The sequence below is a fragment of the Mytilus galloprovincialis genome, chromosome 14 (assembly GCF_965363235.1).
Source record: "Mytilus galloprovincialis chromosome 14, xbMytGall1.hap1.1, whole genome shotgun sequence".
Lineage (NCBI taxonomy): Eukaryota > Metazoa > Mollusca > Bivalvia > Mytilida > Mytilidae > Mytilus > Mytilus galloprovincialis.
Genome location: NC_134851.1, coordinates 52,155,867 through 52,177,236, shown reverse-complemented (window position 1 = coordinate 52,177,236; position 21,370 = coordinate 52,155,867). Strand labels below are relative to the sequence as shown.

The following is a 21,370-nucleotide window of genomic DNA, read 5'->3' as shown; positions in this document are numbered from 1 at the left end:
CAGCAATAGTACAAGTCTTCAATTGCACAGTATTGTGCAATAGCAAGAAATTTTCAATTGCACAGTATTGCGCAATAGCAAGAAATCTTCAATTGCACAGTATTGTGCAATAGCAAGTATTTTCAATTACACAGTATTGCGCAATAGCAAGAAATTTTCAATTGGAGTTATCTTTCTTTGTCCAAAATAGTAGTTGAATCAACTTAAATCATTGTGTTACACAATATACAATGTATATTCACTTTTACTACCAACTGATAGATTAAAACAATCTTTACCATTCAGTTTTAACAAGAACTTTTTTTACATTTTAATATTTTATGATGTATTTAATTGAGTACTTATTGTGGCAAACTCCATTAGAAATTTGAATTGAGATCAGTTTTGGAATAAGGGAAAGGGGGGTGTGAAAAAAAATTTGGGAGGGAGGGAGGGGGGTCAATTTTTCTCATGTCAGATTTCATAAATAAAAAGAAAATTTCTTCAAACATTGTTTTGAGAGGATTAATATTCGACAGCATAGTGAATTGCTCAAAGGCAAAAAAAAGTATAAGTTCATTAGACCACATTCATTCTCTGTCAAATATTTAATCACAATCCAAATTTAGAGCTGAATCCAGCTTGAATTTTGTGTCCATACTTGCCCCAACCGTTCAGGGTTCAACCTCTGCGGTCGTATACAGCTGCGCCCTGCCGAGCATCTGGTTTTATTTACGGTAACGATGAATTTATTTGAGACCTCTGAAGAATTATGATAAGTATATTATGACGAATCACGTCAAAAATTTAACCAATTTGACGCTAACGGTAGCTGAAAATTACCATTTGACGCATGACGTTAAAGGGCATTCCTACCCCTTTAATAAATAAAACCAGCTTTTTGGAAAGCTAACATATTTTATTCGATGAATGACTGTTTTTTTTGTTTTTTTTTTTATTTTAACTATTCATGATATAAATAATGGATGCTTTTAAAATATATATATTCAGTATTAACAAAAAAATGATCAATAAAGGGAACACCAAGAGTCCTTCGAAAATCCATTATCCATAGATGTTCTTTAATTGCTATTTTTATCAAAAATTGTACGATAGATGCATGACGTCACGAGCTTTTTGGCACTTCTTCAAATGCGGAGGAATTTTATCATGAACACAAAACCTTTAAAATTATTTATGAGCAATTAATTGTTGTCCAAAGTTTATTTTATCTCAATGTTTTCCCAAAATACAGTGAAGCGAAATCAAAGAACCTCGCAAAATGAGCCGAACAAATAGTCATAGACCTACTTAACGGCGAATGAAACAAGTACGGATTTGTGATTAGGCTACTTATGGTCGACTGAGATGTGATGTACACAAATGTAATACAAGTGATACTTATCCACCGAATGTTTACAGCAAAAAGTTCAGAACTGTACTATAAATAACATAATAACGTGTTCTGTTTTGATTCAGAATTTTTTTCTTGTAAGTCGCAGGTGAGTTAAAAAAAAAATACTCGGAATTACAGAAAAAAACGCATGGTAAAATCATGATGATTAGTTTCATATTTCTGTTCATTATAACCTGATACACATTCATTCATAAAACGGATCATTTTCATGAGAATATACTTGGTATAGTAAGAGGATGACAAATATTGTCAAGCTAGATTAATGGAAAATTTGTTGTATTGATTTTTAGTCTTCCCGGGGACAAAGGAATCTCTACAAAATTCTCCAATAATATACATTATTAAATTATGATAAGATTTAAATATTTGTGTTTAAATTGAATTTAACCGTTATCAACTGAATCAGCATACAGATGTGTTCTTAACTGTATTAACTCTTTGTAAACCAAAGAAGGCATATTGTACATGTACATATATTATGTATATATTAATTACATTATCTGTCAATTAGAGAGCTGCTTTAAAGCTCTTAATGCTCTGTGCGACTGCTTCAGTGCCTACAAGATGTTTCCACTCAATTTTTCAGACATTATTAGTTGTGTTTTACCTTTGGAATGACAAAACTCTTTATATTTTAATTTACTTCTGAATTGTATCTAAGTCGGGATTCATGCAGATCCTTTTCGTGGATTCTGAATACATGGTGTAAGCACCTTTCGTTGATAGTTGTCTCATTGGCACCATACCTCATCTCTTTATTACAATTTGATTATCAACACTACAAATTCCAAAATCAATCCCAATCATTTATTTTATGCCCCTGCATTAGCAGATGGGGCATTAAATATAAGTTATACATGTACCCTTGCCCGCCTGTATGTCCCAAAGTTGGTTTCCTTTCTCTATCTTTATATTGCCTCGTCCAAATGTTATGAAACTTACAATAATGCTTATAACCACAATATAGGAATTATTTTTTGAATTTTGGTGGCTTCACTTTAACTGTTCTAGAGTTTGCTCTTTTACAATTGGAAAAATTGCTAATTTTTTCTTTCCGTTCTCTACTTAAAGGTTGCCTGAACTAAATGGTATTAAACTTATACACAATGCTTATTATGCTTATTACCACAAAATACACATCAAGTTTGAATTTCGGGGTGTGTCACTTTTATTGTTCTATGAAATGTATGAGTTATGCTCCTTTACAAATAGAAAAATGCTGAATATTTTGTTTCTGTTCTCTTACATGTGTAACTTTATTTTGCCAAATGCTATGAACTTACACAAAATGCTTATGACAACAAAATATAGATCTAATTTAAATTTTGGTGGCATCATTTTTACCGTTCTTGCTATAGAATGATAGAGTCATGCCACTTTACAAAATTTATGAAAAAATTGCTGAAAATTTCAATTCTGTTCTCTAATTTCAGATTGCCTCAACCAAATGTTTGAAGGCTTATATACAATTGTCATTACAACAAAACTCTGATCATGTACAAATTTGGATAGCTTCACTTTTTATACGACCGCAAAAATTAAAAAAATTTTGGTCGTATATAGGTATGATGTTGGCGGCGTCGTCTGCTTCGTCGTCGTTGTCGTCCGAATACTTTTAGTTTTTGCACTCTAACTTTCGTAAAAGTGAATAGAAATCTATAAAATTTTAACACAAGGTTTATGACCACAAATGGAAGGCTGGGATTGATTTTGGGAGTTTTGGTTACAATATTTTAGGAATTAGGGGCCAAAAAGGGCCGAAATAAGCATGTTATTTTTAAACATATTTATTTATAGTGGATTGGGAAACAAGTTTTGCAACTTATATTAATCCCTTTCCACTTTGCGGGTGCGAGTGCTGCCTTGTAGCCGCATTAGCCTACTCTTTTTCGAAATCTACAAGGATGTCTTTAACGTGCAAGAGATATGGCTCTCTCTTAACACGGGTCAGCCATTTATCGTCCCCTTCCGACGGACTATCATCGTTTCCTTAAGACCATACTCGCAGATGGTGTCAAGGGAGAGCCGAAAATTGAGTTCCTGAAATTTTCATCCCAAACGGGAATCGAACCAGGAACCTTTGTGTTAGTAGTCCGATGCACTAACCACTACACCACGGCTCTCATGTTCTTGGTTTTCGCACTATAACTTTAGTTGAAGTAAATAAAAATCTATGAAATTTTGACACAAGGTTTATGACCACAAATGGAAGGTTGGGATTGATTTTGGGAGTTTTGGTTCCAACAGTTTAGGAATTAGGGGCCAAAAAAGGGCCCAAATAAGCATTATTCTTGGTTTTTGCACAATAACTTTAGTATAAGGGAATAAAAAATCAATGAAACTTAAAACACAAGGTTTATGATCACAAAAGGAAGGTTGGGATTGATTTTGGGAGTTGAGGTCTGAACAGTTTAGGAATTAGGGGCCAAAAAGGGGCCCAAGTAAGCATTATTCTTGGTTTTCGCACCATAACTTTAGTATAAGTTAATAAAAATCTATGAAATTAAACACAAGGTTTATGACCACTTAAGGAAGGTTGGGTTTGATTTTGGGAGTTTTGGGTCCTAACAGTTTAGGAATAAGGGGCCCAAAGGGTCCAGAATTAAACTTTGTTTGATTTCATCAAAAATTGAACAATTGGGGTTCTTTGATATGCCGAATCTAACTGTGTATGTAGATTCTTAATTTTTGGTCCCGTTTTCAAATTGGTCTACAGTAAGGTCCAAAGGGTCCAAAATTAAAGTTAGTTTGATTTTAACAAAAATTGAATTCTTGGGCTTTTTTTATATGCTGAATCTAAACATGTACTTAGATTTTTGATTATGAGCCCAGTTTTCAAGTTGATTCAAATCAGGGTCCAAAATTATTATATCAAGTATTGTGCAATAGCAAGAAATTTTCAATTGCACAGTATTCAGCAATAGCAAGAAATCTTTAATTGCACAGTATTGTGCAATAGGAAGAAATTTTCCATTGCACAGTATTGCGCAATAGCAAGAAATCTTCAATTGCACAGTATTGTGCAATAGCAAATATTTTCAATTGCACAGTATTGCGCAATAGCAAGAAATATAGAAATTTTCAATTGATTGGAGTTATCTTTCTTTGTCCAGAATAGTAGTTGAATCAACTTCTTAAATCATTGTTTTATACAATATACAATGTATATTCACTTTTACTACCAACTGATAAATTAAAACAATCTTTACCATTCAGTGATAACAAGCACCTTTTGTTACATTTTAATATTTTATGATGTATTTAAATGAGTAGTTATTGTTGCAAACTCCATTAGAAATTTGAATTGAGATCAGTTTTGGAAAAAGGGAAAGGGGGATGTGAAATTGAAAATTTCTTGCTATTGCACAATACTTAATATAATAAGGATCCTGATTTGAATCAACTTGAAAACTGGGCCCGTAATCAAAAATCTAAGTACATGTTTAGATTCAGCATATAAAAAAAGCCCAAGAATTCAATTTTTGTTAAAATCAAACTAAGTTTAATTTTGGACCCTTTGGACCTTACTGTAGACCAATTTGAAAACGGGACCAAAAATTAAGAATCTACATACACAGTTAGATTTATCATATCAAAGAACCCCCAAAAAAAAGGGGGGGGTAAATTTTTCTCATTTCAGATTTCATAAATAAAAAGAAAATTTCTTCAAACATATTTTTGAGAGGATTAGTATTCAACAGGATAGTGAATTGCTCAAAGGCAAAAAAAATATTATAAGTTCATTAGACCACATTCATTATGTGTCCGAAACCTATGCTGTGTCAACTATTTAATCACAATCCAAATTTAGAGCTGAATCCAGCTTGAATGTTGTGTCCATACTTGCCTCAACCGTTCAGGGTTCAACCTCTGCGGTCGTATAAAGCTGCGCCCTGCGGAGCATCTGGTTATCACAGTTATCATGGTTATGTCCCTTTTTATACAACCCCAAAAAAATTTTGGGTTCGTATAATGGTATGATGTCGTCTGCGTCGTCGTCGTCCGAAGACACTTTGGTTTCCGGATAATAACTTTAGTTTAAGTTAATAGATCTTAATGAAATTTTATCAGAAGGTTCAATACCACAAAAGGAAGGTGGGGATTTATTTTGGGGATGATGGTCCAAACCGTTTAGGAATTAGGGGCCCAAAAAGGGCCAAAACAAGCATTTTTCTAGTTTCAGGATAATAACTTGTTTAGGCCTAAATTAAAATATTGTTTGTTTGCCCTTTTCCGACCCTATGTTTTGAAACAGGGTAGGTAGGTAGGTAAAATATTTTATTTTTCTTTCCCAAAAAATAACTTAGCTCGGTAGATTTTTTGTCATGGGTAGGCAGGTAGGTATAATATTTTATTTTATAGATACAAAATCTGCATGATGTCATTTTTGTCTGTATTGCTTTTGTTTAAGTATGCTTTTGCTATTAAGTTTCTAGGACTATTAGTATAATAGTCCCAAGTTTTGAAAAAAAAATATATAGAATGTGAAGTTAATTCATATGCACTACATTTTTTTTTTTCAAATTTCAAAATATAGGGCTGTGCGGCATATTTTAAACGTTTACATACCTGGAATTTTTATGAATTTTAACTTGCACTAATAGTACTTTGTACCTTGAACACTTACCTAGACCTAAAGTTTTTCTGTAAGAAGGTAAGAGATAACTTTGGTCTGGTAAAATATGTCCGGGCAGAAATACATTGTACATTACTAGTAGAAAAAGTCCCTAGAGTGTTTAAATTTTTGTGTGTGCCTGTGTTTCCAATAAAAATGCTACAAGACTTGAAACTCAATTGTCACGTATTTTACATCGCATTTATAAATGATCTGTATGTAAAAACTTGGCGATTTTACTGCCAAATATTCTCCCCTTTACAGACCTTTGGTTCATGTCAGATATAAATCAGAATATATCAATGCTGGTCGAAGGCATCATTAACATAATCATCCTAATCTATTGACCACCAAAGGCCATCCCTACATAGGATACAAAGTCTGTTTACAAAATATTTTGTACACACGTTGATAATTTAGTATTGGACGAACTTTTTTTGAATGAACCCTGCTCTTCATGTATAAAGACACAGAGTAACGTTCGTTAAATCATGATTTCAAAGCTTTCAACATCGATTTCAAACAAATGCTTTGAAACTCCAAATGCAAGTGTTCATTCATGTCAAACGCTCATGTGATACCAAACGGACTAGACCTTATACAGGAAAGATAAAACCTGAGAATTCCGGTAAAAAAGTTTTGAGCGGGAAATACAAATATAAAGATTTTTGGTAGGAACAAAAAATAAAATAAAATAAAATCTTGCTGGTAAACACAAATAAAAGATTTTCAGGCGGAACGAATTTATAGGGTCGGTCAGTAAAGGGCAAACAAACAATATTTTAATTTAAGCCTTACCAGTATTTCAATTGCTCTGAAAGTATACTGCAATGTTTAAAATCACAAGTAGAAGGTTTGGATTCATTTAAGGGGTTATGGGGCCAAAGTTTAGGAATTAAGGGCCAAAAGGGGGCCAAAACAAGCATTTTTATATGACCGCAAAAATTTTTATTTTTTGGTCGTATATTGCTATCACGTTGGCGTTGTCGTCCTGCGTCGTCGTCGTCGTTGTCCGAATACTTTTAGTTTTCGCACTCTAACTTTAGTAAAAGTGAATAGAAATCAATGAAATTTTAACACAAGGTTTATGACCACAAAAGAAAGGTTGGGATTGATTTTGGGAGTTTTGGTCCCAACATTTTAGGAATTAGGGGCCAAAAAGGGCCCAAATAAGCATTTTCTTGGTTTTCGCACTATAACTTTAGTTTAAGTGAAGAGAAATCTATGAAATTTTGACACAAGGTTTATGACCACAAAAGGAAGGTTGGGATTGATTTTGGGAGTTTTGGTTCCAACAGTTTAGGAATTAAGGGCCAGAAAAGGGCCCAAATAAGCATTATTCTTGGTTTTCGCACAATAACTTTAGTATAAGTAAATAGAAATCAATGAAATTTTAACACAAGGTTTATGACCACAAAAGGAAGGTCGGGATTGATTTTTGGAGTTGAGGTCACAACAGTTTATGAATTAGGGGCCAAAAAGGGGCCCAAATAAGCATTATTTTTGGTTTTTGCACCATACATTAGTATAAGTAAATAGAAATCTATGAAATTTAAACACAAGGTTTATGACCAGAAAAGGAAGGTTGGGTTTGATTTTGGGAGTTTTGGTTCTAACAGTTTAGGAATAAGGGGCCCAAAGGGTCCAAAATTGAACTTTGTGTGATTTCATCAAAAATTAAATAATTGGGGTTCTTTGATATGCCGAATCTAACTATGTATGTAGATTCTTAATTTTTGGTCCCGTTTTCAAATTGGTCTACATTAAGGTCCAAAGGGTCCAAAATTAAACTTAGTTTGATTTTAACAAAAATTGAATCCTTGGGGTTCTTTGATATGCTGAATTTAAAAATGTACTTAGATTTTTAACCGGATTTTTGTGACAAAAATGTCGGTTATTGATTTGGGGATGCATGGCGGGCGGCCGGGCGGGCGGCAATCAAATGTTGTCCGTGCATTAACTCATGAACCGTTCGGCCAAAGCTTTTAAAATTTTAATATGTTGTTACTGACAAGTAATTGAAGGTCAAGTTCAATAATGGCGATTTTGACTTTTACCGTTCAGGAGTTATGGTTCTTGAAAGATTGAAAAATGGAGTTTTCAGTCGTGTCCGTGCATTTACGCATGAACTGTTCTACCAAAGCTTCCCAAATTTTAATATATTGTTACTGATGACAAAATGGAGGTCAAGTTAAATAATGACGATTTTGACTTTTACCGTTCAGGAGTTATGGTTTTTGAAAGATTGAAAAATGGAGTTTCCAGTTGTGTCCGTGCATTTATGCATGAACTGTTCTACCAAAGCTTCCCAAATTTTAATTTGTTGTAACTGATGACAAAATAGAAGTCAAGTTCAATAATGACGATTTTGACCTTTACCGTTCAGGAGTTGTGGTTCTTGAAAGATTGAAAAATGGTGTTTCCAGTCGTGTCCGTGCATTTTATCATGAACCATTCAACCAAAGCTTTTGAAATTTTTATATGTTGTTACTGATGACAAAATAGAGGTCAAGTTCAATAATGACGATTTTGACTTTTACCGTTCAGGCGTTATGGTTCTTGAAAGATTGTAAAATGGTGTTTCCATTCACGTTGTTGCATTTACTCATGAACCATTCAATCTAAGATTTCAAATTTTAATATGTTGATACTGATGACAAAATGGAGGTCAAATTTGATATTGACGATTTTCACTTTTACCATTCATCAGTAATGGTTCTTGTGATATTGCCAGGACACAAATAAATATTAATAAATCCGGTTTGCTGTCGTTGTGACAGCCTCTTGTTAATTATTGGCCTAGTTTTCAAGTTGGTCCAAATGGGGGTCCAAAATTAAACTTTGTTTGATTTCATCAAAAATTGAATAAATGGGTTCTTTAATATGCCAAATCTAACTGTGTATGTAGATTCTTAATTTTTGGTCCAGTTTTCAAATTGGTCTACATTAAGGTCCAAAGGGTCCAAAATTAAACTAAGTTTGATTTTAACAAAAATTAAATTCTTGGGCTTATTTGATATACTTTATCTAAATATGTACTTTGATTTTTGGTTGGTCCAAATCAGGATTCCATATCAAGTATTGTGCAATAGCAAGAAATTTTCAATTGCACAGTATTGCACAATAGCAAGAAATATCTAATTGCACAATATTGTGCAATAGCAATTAATTTTCAATTGGAGTTATCTTTCTTTGTATAGAATAGTAGTTGATAATATATGTTGGAAATTTGCCAGACATGACTATGATGTCATTTTCTATTTTTATTTGCCAATAACTTTATGTAAATAACTTCATTGGAAATTTGCCAATATAAAATGTTGCTGATGAAGTTTTTTTTTTATTGTTTTATACAATAAACAATGTATATTCACTTTTACTACCAACCAATCTTTACCATTCAGTGATAACAAGCACTTTATTTTACATTTTAATATTTTATGATGTATTTAAAAGAGTAGTTATTGTTGCAAACTCCATTAGAAATTTGAATTGATATCAGTTTTGGAAAAAGGGAAACAGGGATGTGAAAAAAAGGGGGTGGGGTTTAAATTTTTCTCATTTCAGATTTCATAAATAAAAAGAAAATTTCTTCAAAAATTTTTTTGAGAGGATTAATATTCAACAGCATAGTGAATTGCTCAAAGGCAAAAAAAACTTTTTAGTTCATTAGACAACATTCATTCTGTGTCAGAAACCTATGCTGTGTCAACTATTTAATTTTAGATTTAAAAAGTTTGAAGAAGAAATTTTTAATTGATTTGTAAAATCTTGACATTTGTTTTGTGTAAAAAAAACCCATGTAATGTCAAAAATTTGATCACAATCCAAATTCAGAGCTGTATCACGCTTGAATGTTTTGTCCATACTTGCCCCAACTGTTCAGGGTTCGACCTCTGCGGTCGTATAAAGCTGCGCCCTGCGGAGCACCTGGTTATAGTTTCCAGACAATTCCTTGTGTGTAATTGCATGGATCTCTCTGAAATTGTACCACAATGTACCATATAAGAAAGGGGAGGCTGGGATTAAGTTTTGGGTTAATTGCCCAAAATATGTAGGAATTAAGGGCCAAAAAGAAGCATGTTTCTAGTTTCCAAACAATCATGACAATAACTTGTGGTTAAGTGTATGGATCTCTCTGAAATTGTACTACAAGGTTCAATATTACATAGGAAAGCATGGGATTGAGTTTAAGGGTTATTGCTCCAAGGGGGGTTTCAATAAATTGGGGGGGACCTCAGTTTACCATTTTTTTAAGGTATTTTTTTTTTTCAACATTTTTCAAATTTCAAATTTTAAAAAGTTTCAATAAGAAATCTTCAATTGCACAGTATTGTGCAATAGATGTGTTAGATCTTGAACCACATTAATTTTGAGGCAAAAACCTATATTATGTCAAAAATTTGATCACAATCTAAATTCAGACAGTATCAAGCTTGAATATTGTGACCAAATTTGCCCCAACTGTTAAGGGTTTCAACCACTGGGGTCGTATAAAGCTTCGCCCTGCGGAGCACCTTTTTAACTTTATATGATACATGACTTGTACATTGTATATGCAAGCAGGGGCATCATCTGTGTTCCATGGACACAATCCCCATTTATTTAAATAGCTATGCAACTTGGAAATATTAATTATATGGGTAATTGCATCATTGGAGCTCTCATGTGTTAAATTTTTGCTAGATTTTCATGAAATTTGTATCAAAGGTTTATTATTATACCCCTGCTTTAATCAAAAGTGGGAATATACTGTTTTAACTTTACTTCTGTCAGTCCATCCATCCGTCCCATGAATATTTTTCATTGTATTTTTCTCAGGAACTACATTACTAGTATTTCTGAAATTTGGTTTCAGGGTTTGTATATAAGTCAGCTATACCATGCGATGCATTTTCAGATTCATAACTCAACAACTTTTTGTTTACCAAAATATGTGTGGGGGTATCATCACTTTTATTAATTTAGTATTGTCTTGGCCATGGATGAGATAAAAAGTTGGTGCCAATCTTATTTTTAAGAGTTATACCCCTTGGTAACATTCATTTAATGGATAATTGCATTGTTAAGGATCTCATGTGTACAATTCTTGCCTAATATGAAACTTATATGGTGGGTTTATATTAGCACATTTAACACTTTCCTGTAGGAGCATTTATTAGTATCGCACTTCGCTAGCCAAGGATTTTGATCCAGTCCCCTTCTTTCCACCCTTTGCAGATTAAGATAGAATTTTGGAGACACTAGGTATTTGATTTTTATTGGTCGCAGTTATTACTGTCTAGGGACATCCAATCAAAAACCACCTTTAAGATGATCATGTGTAAAAAATGTGGAAAATGTAAATAAACAATTGCAACATGCTGATTGTGCTACAAGTCTTTATCCTCAAAATGTAAAACTATATTTGTTGACAATTAAGTTTTAACTAATTGAAGTTCCTGGGTATTTCCTTGTGAAAATGTTGGAATGTCAACATATATTTTCAGTTCCTGCTTTGTGAAATTTGTTAACACTAAACACAACCATATTTACTCCTATACACTGAGAGTTCATGATCAAGTGCTGCGATTCCTCAAGAATGATGATGTCCAAATGGGCTTGAATTTGATCTTCTCTAAGCAAGAGATGGGTTATGCATAAACAAGGTGTGTTTGGGTATTGAAAGGAAAAAAATGTCAACATTTAAAGTGAAGCAAGGGTAAACCATTTGGTCGACCAATTCGATCCACGTAAACTTATCATTTGCACATTCTTACACACTTGAAAATGACCAGTTTTAGAATTCTTAAGTATGTCATCAAACATCATAATTAAAGATTGCCATAGCAACAAACTGTTCTGTAAATACAGAAAAATCAATAAACAGAAGAACTTTCCCAGAATAAATTAGGAAAATTGTGAATTATTGAAATTATGCAATCACACATGGTTTTAATTTGAAGATTGTAGCCCATTATTTGCAATCAAACAATTGATACATGTACAATATTTGTTTGGACATTTCTTTGATTGTAATTGTATTTTTCAGATGATTGGGTTAGTTTACAAGTGATCTAACATTTGTATAGAAAGATTGTACAAATGTAATGTTTATTGATCTAATCTAGATGCAAGGATTTTTAAACAATCTAGAAAATTACTGAAATACGGGGAAAATAAATAACAAAATGTGAATTAAAATTGATATTAACTTAATCTCTATAGTTTTGACTTGACTATATATCAGCGTTTTGCATTTTCGCCGATTTGCACTTCATTTGCGCCGATTTTTTCTTTCATTTGCGCCGATTTTTTCTTTCATTTGCACCGATTTTTTTTTTCATTTGCGCCGATTTTTTTACAGGTAAATACAGGTAAAATACAGGTTAACTACAGAAAATATATAAGAATATTTTTTTTTATTTTTCATTAAAGACCTCTTCCGTTAGCCAGTTGTACACATTTTATGAATTGTCAATCATAACATGTATACAACTGTTGTCCCCTGCTCACCACGGGGAGGTGGAAATAGGATTTCGAGCAGGATAAGTCAATTTAATAGCACTATATTCACATACTTTAAAATGAAGAAGTAAAATCACTCTGTTATCTTAAAATCATAAATTAAAATCCATAAAAACGGAAAACATTAAGATTATAAGTCTGTTCTTGCAGAGTATTTGTAGGCAACACCTCTTATGTATTCCTTTCTTGTTATTTCGTCATTTCTGTATTTGCCATACTTGTCGATAACAAAGTCCATCTTTTCTTTGTCTGGCTTGCATACAGATGCTTGCATGTCTAGAGTTCGCATCTTTACATATGTTACGGCCTGGATTTTCTTGATAACATCCATAAAAACATATATGTTGGGATGGTGAGAATAAAATTGCTCGTTGTAATGAGAATGAAAAGATTCTGGACCGTTATTCGTCCTCTTGCAGTTCTCAACGGGTGCAGCTGCCCAGAATTGAGGTGGATAGCGTGACGTTGTGCATATATATGTACTTAGTACGTAGTCTAAGAATGTACGGCATTTGTCATCAGAAGGAGCATCGGACATAATGTCAAACGTGAAACAGTCCTCAACTTCATTTGGGGGAAGGAAAAATTGGGATAACCATTTACCTATCTCAGTGGATTTGTCTTTGTAATCGGTACTCAGCCCAACAGTCTGGATTTTCCTCCACCAACTCTGAGCAAGATGGAAACGGCAGCAATCTATTTTACATTGTGGGAAAGCATGCATAATTGCATTATGCATTGCTTGTTCGAAATCTATATGTATAACATTAGGCACAAAGGAAAGTTGCTTTTGACTGCATAGATCACAAATCATTTTCCACATGATTTCGTAACACTCTTCATCTTTTGATGGCAAGAGGGCATACAGAAGAGGAACATAATTGCCATTCTTACAGCCGTGTAATGTATATAATTGGTAAAAGTACTTAGGACAACACTTGAAAGTTCCATCTATAAAAATTGACGACATATCGTTGCAGAGACAAACAAGATTCAGGTGTGAAGAAAAAAGAAGTATACCTTTCTCGCGGTCATTGGCTAGCAGGAACTTTTCCGACTTATTTGTCTCAATTACCATGAAACCAGTAGCGGTATGGACGTCATCTCTAGTTTTTGGTAAAACAGGTGTATCTTTACGACGCTCTCTGTAAACAGCTAGTGATGCATTCTTCAAATCTTTAGGTACAAGATGGCTTTCATTCATTCCCTTCAAAAGAAATATTAAATCAATGATAAGTCGATATGAATTATAGTTTTACTGTTTTACAATTTAACGACATTACAAGCAAGTTAGTCAGCTAGTCAACTTCATTTTAATTCAACATCTTATATAACAGTAAAAGATAGGGTCAAAATACTGAAATGCTTACCTGTAACTCAGTCCTGACTATCTTTGAAGGTCTACTGGATACATCTCCAGACTTTTTCCTAGAACGTACACGCAATTCTCTAGCTTCTGTCTTTCTGTCATCTGCTACATGATTATGCTCGTTTAGTGTTTTGACAATACTCATACCATCAGAATCCGTGGTGACTCTGGCTTTACATGATTTGATGGTACATCGGTAAGATATGTTACCGTTTTTCAGGACACTGACCTTCCGATATGTATGGCTATCAATAATTAACGAATTTACTCCTCGGCTCGTTTCGGTGTGCAAAATGTCCATCGTGTTACAACGATGTCCAAGAACAATATGAAATAAAACTAACTTAAAACCATAAGTGAACAACGTTTATAACCAGATTTTACCAATATACCTTCAAGGTAAAGTAGATGTAAAAGTATAAACTTACCTGTAACTTACCTGTAAATCCAATTAGTAGAAAATATAAAATCGGCGCAAATGAAAGAATGCAAATTTTCAAAATCGGCGCAAATGTCATACGCCCTTATATATAGATATCTGGTCAGGAATTCAATCATTGCATTAATCTGTGGAAGCCCAAGAAGCCAATATTAATTAAGACTTCATATTTAAGCACCATGACATACTATAGATGAATTGGTTTGGAGGTCACCATTTGGGGCCTCAAGGAAAATAAGTTTTGTAACTAGCTGCGTAAGCCTCTTAAAATGAAGAAATTTTATTATTATTATTTCAATATAAGTGAGGACTCACCTAAAAAATTTCCTATTGAGAACCCTGAAATTGATATACATGTACATGAAGATGACATGCATCTGGAGAGTGAACGGAAAATGACAGCATTGTATGATGTTCAAACATTTCAATTGATTGCAACCATTTAATATTAACCTTGCTCGATTAAAAAGTAACTTATATTCAGAATACTTTTTTTTTATTAACATTAATTTCGTACCATTTCACAGAAAAATTTAATGGTAGTTAACTGTACTGTTATCCATCAATCATTGTAAAAATGGTACATGTACACTGTATACTATATTGTACATATATATCTACTTCTACCACACTGTTACTATATATTATTAAAAGCTGACTCTGTGTGTGCCCATTACCGCGGATTCTTTATTATTTGTCACAAATTTTAATTTGTGGCGCATATGAAGGGTACCATATTTTGTGTATTACATGAATACATCTACATTGTACATATAGGTACATGTAATCCATGAATTTAGATGTTAAACAAAGTATACATGTACATATTAAATATGTTATGCAGACTTTTGCAGAACCAACTTATCAAAAATCAATGAAAATAAATAAATGTACTCCAGTATGCATAGATATAATGAATAAAGACAATGTTATACTTTTGTAGAATGTAGGTGACAATGTTGAAGAGGAAGATAGAAGAGATTGGTGATTTATCATCTGACATTGATGACAACAGTAGTAGTTCTGTCATAACTAACAGCAGTTCTGATGTTCCAACATCTATAGGTTAGTACTTAGTATAGGTTATAGGAGTACACAGTATGGTTCTGTCATAAATAACAGCAGTTCTGATGTTGCAACATTAATAGGATTTTAGAAGTTTTCAATTCTTCATGATGACATGGACACATATAATAGGCAAAAGTAAAATCACAACAATACTGTACTCAGAGGAAAATTTAAAACAGAAAGTACATTTGTACCAAATCTATGGCTAAATCAAAAGCTCAAAGACATCAAACAAAAGGACATATTCCTGACTTGGTACAGCCATTTTCTTAAGTAGGGATTTTGTTGTTGTTGCAACTTCAACAAGAATCAATTTTCTTCCTGTTCTACATTTATAAAGTAACAAACTTATTTGAGTAACAAGTACTGGAAATGAAAATTGTTTGAAATAACCTACAACCAATCTGTAAAGTCCATGCTTTCACCTCTTATGTACAGAAATAAATCGTTAATTTCTTTACCGACAATTGAAAAATTGCTGTACATGTTTTACATGTACATCTACATGGTAAAATGGAAAATTGCTGATGGTGAAAGCTACTATTGTGAACATCTGGTATATATACATTTACATTTATATTCAATTTGTTTAAATGAAATTGCATATCTCCACTTTTTATCTGTCAGATGACATGCCCTAGGATTTCATTTACATACATGTACATGTATAATTATAAACTATTGTTTTAGTTATGTCTAAAAAGAAACGTCAAAAGAAGTCCGTGAAGTTCAAAGGTGTGACTGTCTACTATTTTCCCAGAATGCAAGGGTTTACATGTGTTCCAAGTGAAGGAGGTTCCACACTGGGTAAGTAATATAAGTTACAAGTCTTGTCATGCTTGTCAACAAATGATAAAAGTGGACTTCTAAATTAAAAAAATGATTCTAAATGTAACACATCTGCTGATTGGCTGAAAGATTTTGTCTATCATACATGTATGTTGTAAACTTGGAATTTATTATTGTAACCAGCAAAACATCAATTTAAACATTGTGAAATAGAGATATTAAAAAGAGGTAGGGGAACCAGGGTCATGTCAAAGAAAAATTAAAAATGCCATGGCAAAAAAAAAAAAAAAAAAGATGAATAAGTCAACACAACATCACAAAAAACAGTAAAAATCAAAAGACTGAGCATCAGGAACCTCACCATAATCTGAGTCCAAGCTGTATTGCTCTAAAAGGGTATATGTAAGCATTTCCCTGCGTCATATGTTATGTGTTTAATTTACATGCATACATATATATTTATATATATATATATATATATATATGTATGGCATACATATATATTTATATATATATATATATATATGTATGCAAGTAAATTAAATGCCAAATCTGCTCATTACACATTCATTTATACAATGACATAATTAAAACGATAACAAAGACAACAACACCCATCAATTACCGCATGTTTAGAGTTTATTATGGTCGACATGTTTCGCCAACAAGGGTGGCATCTTCAGGACAATATTATACATGAAATCAAACATTGAAGTACAAATTTGGCAGTTGTGTGGTTCGCTGAACAATAGAGGTTGTTATGACGATGTTATAGATAGAAATAGAAAGTGAGAGTGAAAGTAAAATAAGATTCTAGTATAGTTAAAAGTGAAAGTTTTATTTTATTTATCTAGTGAAAGACAAATGTGAATACCTTAAGGTATCCACCCACTATTACCCAACCGCACGATAACCACTTCAGGTGTTGGTTCACCTTGTCCAAATTCAATGACATAATTAGTAAACTTGAAACACCGAATCGTGAGCTTTAACCATTGTGATTTATTACAGGCATGTTACACAAGCATAGTCATATAGAGAGTTTTAACCATTGTGATTTATTACAGGCATGTTACACAAGCATAGTCATATAGAGAGTTTTAACCATTGTGATTTATTACAGGCATGTTACACAAGCATAGTCATATAGAGAGTTTTAACCATTGTGATTTATTACAGGCATGTTACACAAGCATAGTCATATAGAGAGTTTTAACCATTGTGATTTATTACAGGCATGTTACACAAGCATAGTCATATAGAGAGTTTTAACCATTGTGATTTATTACAGGCATGTTACACAAGCATAGTCATATAGAGAGTTTTAACCATTGTGATTTATTACAGGCATGTTACACAAGCATAGTCATATAGAGAGTTTTAACCATTGTGATTTATTACAGGCATGTTACACAAGCATAGTCATATAGAGAGTTTTAACCATTGTGATTTATTACAGGCATGTTACACAAGCATAGTCATATAGAGAGTTTTAGTATACCAGACCATGCCAAGGAACAGAAGAGACTACACACCTTGATGATTGAAGAAATGAAGAAACAAGAAAAGAAAAGTGCTAAATATCTGGGGAGTGATGAAGAAGATGAAGATGAGGAAGATATGGAAGATGATTCTGATTTTGAGAATGACGATTATTACGTACTGACACCAATTACAACAAGACAGAGACGCATTCTACTTAGACAGTCAGGGGTTAAAAAAATAGAAAGTGGTGAGAAGGATGGCTGCCGAGACATTCGTAACTCACGTGAGCTATGTGGGTGTGACTGTCAGGTATTTTGTGATCCTGAGACTTGTGCCTGTAGTCAGGAAGGTATACAGTGTCAAGTTGATAGATTATCATTTCCTTGTGGTTGTAGTAAAGACGGCTGTGGTAATCTACAAGGTAGAATTGAGTTTAACCCCATTCGTGTGAGAACTCATTTTATTCATACATTAATGAGGCTTCAGTTAGATAAGAAAGAAGAAGATCATTTATCACCGGTTACTAAAATAGAAAAAGGTCAAGAATTAGAACAAGAGAAAATTGAATCTGATGTTGACTCTGCGCATTGTTCTGACGATGAGCAAAAGACAATTGACTTGACTGAATTTAACAGCAACGAACTAGGGAGTTGTCGAGATTGTCAGAATTCAGATGTGTGTAACGTAATGATGCAGGAAGTTCAATATGCTTCTCAACAACAAAGGACAGCACTGATCTATCAGTCACAACAATACCGGGAATCTCAGTCAAACGTGTTACCAAGAGTATATCTCTATAATGAATCTGATGAACTTTATAACACTGATAGTATGTCTTCTTTATATAATTACAAAGAAGATGAAAGCTCATATTCAGAGTCCAGTTCAACAGAGAATAGCCCACCATATGAAAACGTTGATTATCCAGAGAAATCATATCAAACATTAACCCCATTTACAACAGAACAAACAAACCAAAACTTTAGTAGCCATAGTAACAATATTTCACCACAAAGTTCATTCATTTCAAACTCACAGCCAGAAAAAAAGTACACATCATTAAATTCTGCAGATCAATTCTATAAAGTTACAGACCAAATGACAGCTGGGGTTGTTCCTAACAACTGGATGTCATCGTATTCAGGACCACAAAATCGTGTGGTATCCACATGTTATACCACAATGACAAACACTACCAGTGATAAAATTGCTGAAGCTTGTCCCGCCATATTATCACACATAAACCACCATGATAATGGATACACCGATGGCATTACAGTAGAGAAATATCAAGATCCATTCTCTGTCAATTGTGGTGATGTTAAAACTTATATAGACTTAGACAAAAGCTCATCTAGCCAATCAGAAACAGGTAACCATTGTGTAACCAATCAACAAGGGCAATCAGAAGCACAGACCTGGAATAATTCTTCAGAAGTAGGGCAGAACTTTGGTGAAATTATAAAAGAATCATTGGTAGAAACTGTGCATGTATCTGCTTGACAAACCTTATAATCTCAACTCTAAAATGTTTGTGATTACAGGTAGTGTATTTGATCAAGTAACGTTTACCAACCTGTGTAGTGAAGCAAGTCCATTGTATAGTGGACTTATGGCTTGACACAAAAAACTTGTCATCTCTTTAGTTGCATTCACTTCAAAGATTAAATATTTACATTATAAAACATTCACCAATCAAAATAGGGTTAGTGATAAAAGTACTTTTTAATTTTAATTTTACTGCAAAGAATTTGTTGTCAGTGAAGGATGATCAGTTGATTCATTGACTGTCTACTTACATGTACATCACATCACTAAGAATGGCATGCAGATTTTAGTGTAAGATGGTTATTATAAGCAATTGCCATGGTAAAGTGGTGCTATTAACATGTAAGGCATTTCACTGTAAGTCAATGTTACAAAACAAGTCACTAAAATTTTCTAAAGAAAATAGATAAGGTGCTGTTTGAGAGGAAGCTTCATGAACTCATTAAGGAACTTTTATTTAGAGATTGGAATAAGGTTCGTGATTTGGTACTTCTACACATGTATGAAATGAGATTTATTATACAGTTCTATGTAAAGATATATTGTTTTCATTGTTGTTATCAAAGAGAATCTTTGTCTCAGATAAATATTGTGTAATTTGTTATGTAGCTTGTTTTAAAGAAATTCCAAGAATATCATTTAAATCGGTATTTGAGGCATACAAACTTGAGAATTAATAGTATTACATATCCCAAAAGTCATTTGATATCTGTGTCTGAGATTCTTGTTAAATGTGATAAGTGTAAATCAATATTTTACTTACATCTTTATGTATAAGATTTTTTTCTATATGATGATTGTAATGTGATCAAACAATTGTACATAATTTTTCCTTCTTATTTTAAACAACTATGTCTCTAATATTTATCAGAATTTTATGAATTGTAACTGTTAAATTTTGATGTTGATTTACAGCTTATTTATTCATTTCTTTTTTTTATACGAGTAGATCTGATTTTACAAATTGAATATATATTTAGAAGTATGGTAAAAAAACAATATGGTAGAGTTGTCTTCCCTGTACATTTGTATGGCTAAATTGAAAAGTTAGGACATTGAAATGAAACGGATAATTATTTTACTAAAATATGCTGACATGACAAAAACTTCAACTTCAGACAATTATTTCATATTTTTCAATATATGACATATGCATAACAAGAAATAAAAAGTAATTGAAATTATATTTCATTTTGTTCCGATTAGAATTGTTTAAAGGTTGACATCCTACTGATTTCTGTGAGCAATATGTGTTATTGTATCTATGTCTGCTGGGAATATTTGAAATTAACCCACAATTAATAGCAAAATTTCCAAATATCTGAAATTTGTAAATCTGTTTATTAATTATCTACGCCATGTACGCTGAGGAGCCAAAAATATAAAGTGCATGTACTTTTTCTTTTGACATAATGTTTCAAAATTTGTTTTATTCATAATTGTGTTTGATAACATTAATTGACAGTTCATTTTCTGTTATATAAGCTTTACCTAGATCTTTTTTTATTTGTCATTAGTGCTTACTAGGCCGTCATTGTTGTTTCCATGACAACTCTGTTTTAATCTTATTATGTTTTGTTTATGTGTGTTTTGCTTAATGTAAATTTTAAGGCAATAAAAGTGGTGAGGTTGTGCTGGAAACAATAAATCTTTGTAAGGTGAAGGCCATTTGAGTCTTTGTTTTTTCATATAGAGCCCTTTACACTCCAGACGTTTGTCTTTGTACTTTGTACTTTGTATAGTCAAATGGAGAGATACAGTTTTTGCATTGTATGCATACAATAAATGAGGCATCCGAACAGGACAACTAGACACATCTAAAACTTTTGTACTACTTTGGTGATTTCATTAGTTTGACAAACTTTTCCTTCTGACAAGAGCAGATATTTCATTTAGGTAACAGATGTGCACATGTTTCTAAATTATGTCAAACTTAATCTCTATTCAAATTTTTTAATTTAGTTTCTATGGCCATCTACTTTTAACTTTGCACTTTTTACTATGTGGATATCCAGTTATTTCACATGAACTCTAAGAACAATCCTTATTCTGGTAAGACGACTTCAAACCTTACAAGATAAAAACACTTATTTTTGAAGAATTTATATATAAGGATAACCTTACAGTTTATTGAACCTAAGGAGATCAATTCAA

General features: G+C 32.7%; 1 protein-coding gene across 2 annotated transcripts; it reads left to right on the top strand.

Moving 5' to 3' along the window:
* The first annotated feature begins 1,313 nt into the window (after positions 1-1,313).
* On the top strand, positions 1,314-19,913 carry LOC143058856 (uncharacterized). 2 transcript variants are annotated; one of them, XM_076232336.1, is made up of 4 exons: positions 1,314-1,481; positions 15,270-15,391; positions 16,085-16,201; positions 17,643-19,913. In XM_076232336.1, exons 2-4 carry the CDS (start codon positions 15,283-15,285, stop codon positions 19,169-19,171), a joined length of 1,755 nt encoding a protein of 584 aa, XP_076088451.1. In that variant the 5' UTR covers positions 1,314-1,481; positions 15,270-15,282; the 3' UTR covers positions 19,172-19,913. The 2 variants fall into 2 exon arrangements, with proteins under 2 accessions (XP_076088451.1, XP_076088453.1); XM_076232338.1 differs by having other exon boundaries at positions 1,326-1,470.
* The last annotated feature ends 1,457 nt before the right edge of the window (positions 19,914-21,370 follow it).

Bases quoted from the DNA above. Each gene is read 5' to 3' on its own strand.
- LOC143058856 (XM_076232336.1), top strand. From the start codon at position 15,283: ATGTTGAAGAGGAAGATAGAAGAGATTGGTGATTTATCATCTGACATT. The intron at 15,392-16,084 runs GTTAGTACTTAG...CTATTGTTTTAG, and splicing joins TGATGTTCCAACATCTATAG to TTATGTCTAAAAAGAAACGT. The intron at 16,202-17,642 runs GTAAGTAATATA...GATTTATTACAG, and splicing joins TGAAGGAGGTTCCACACTGG to GCATGTTACACAAGCATAGT.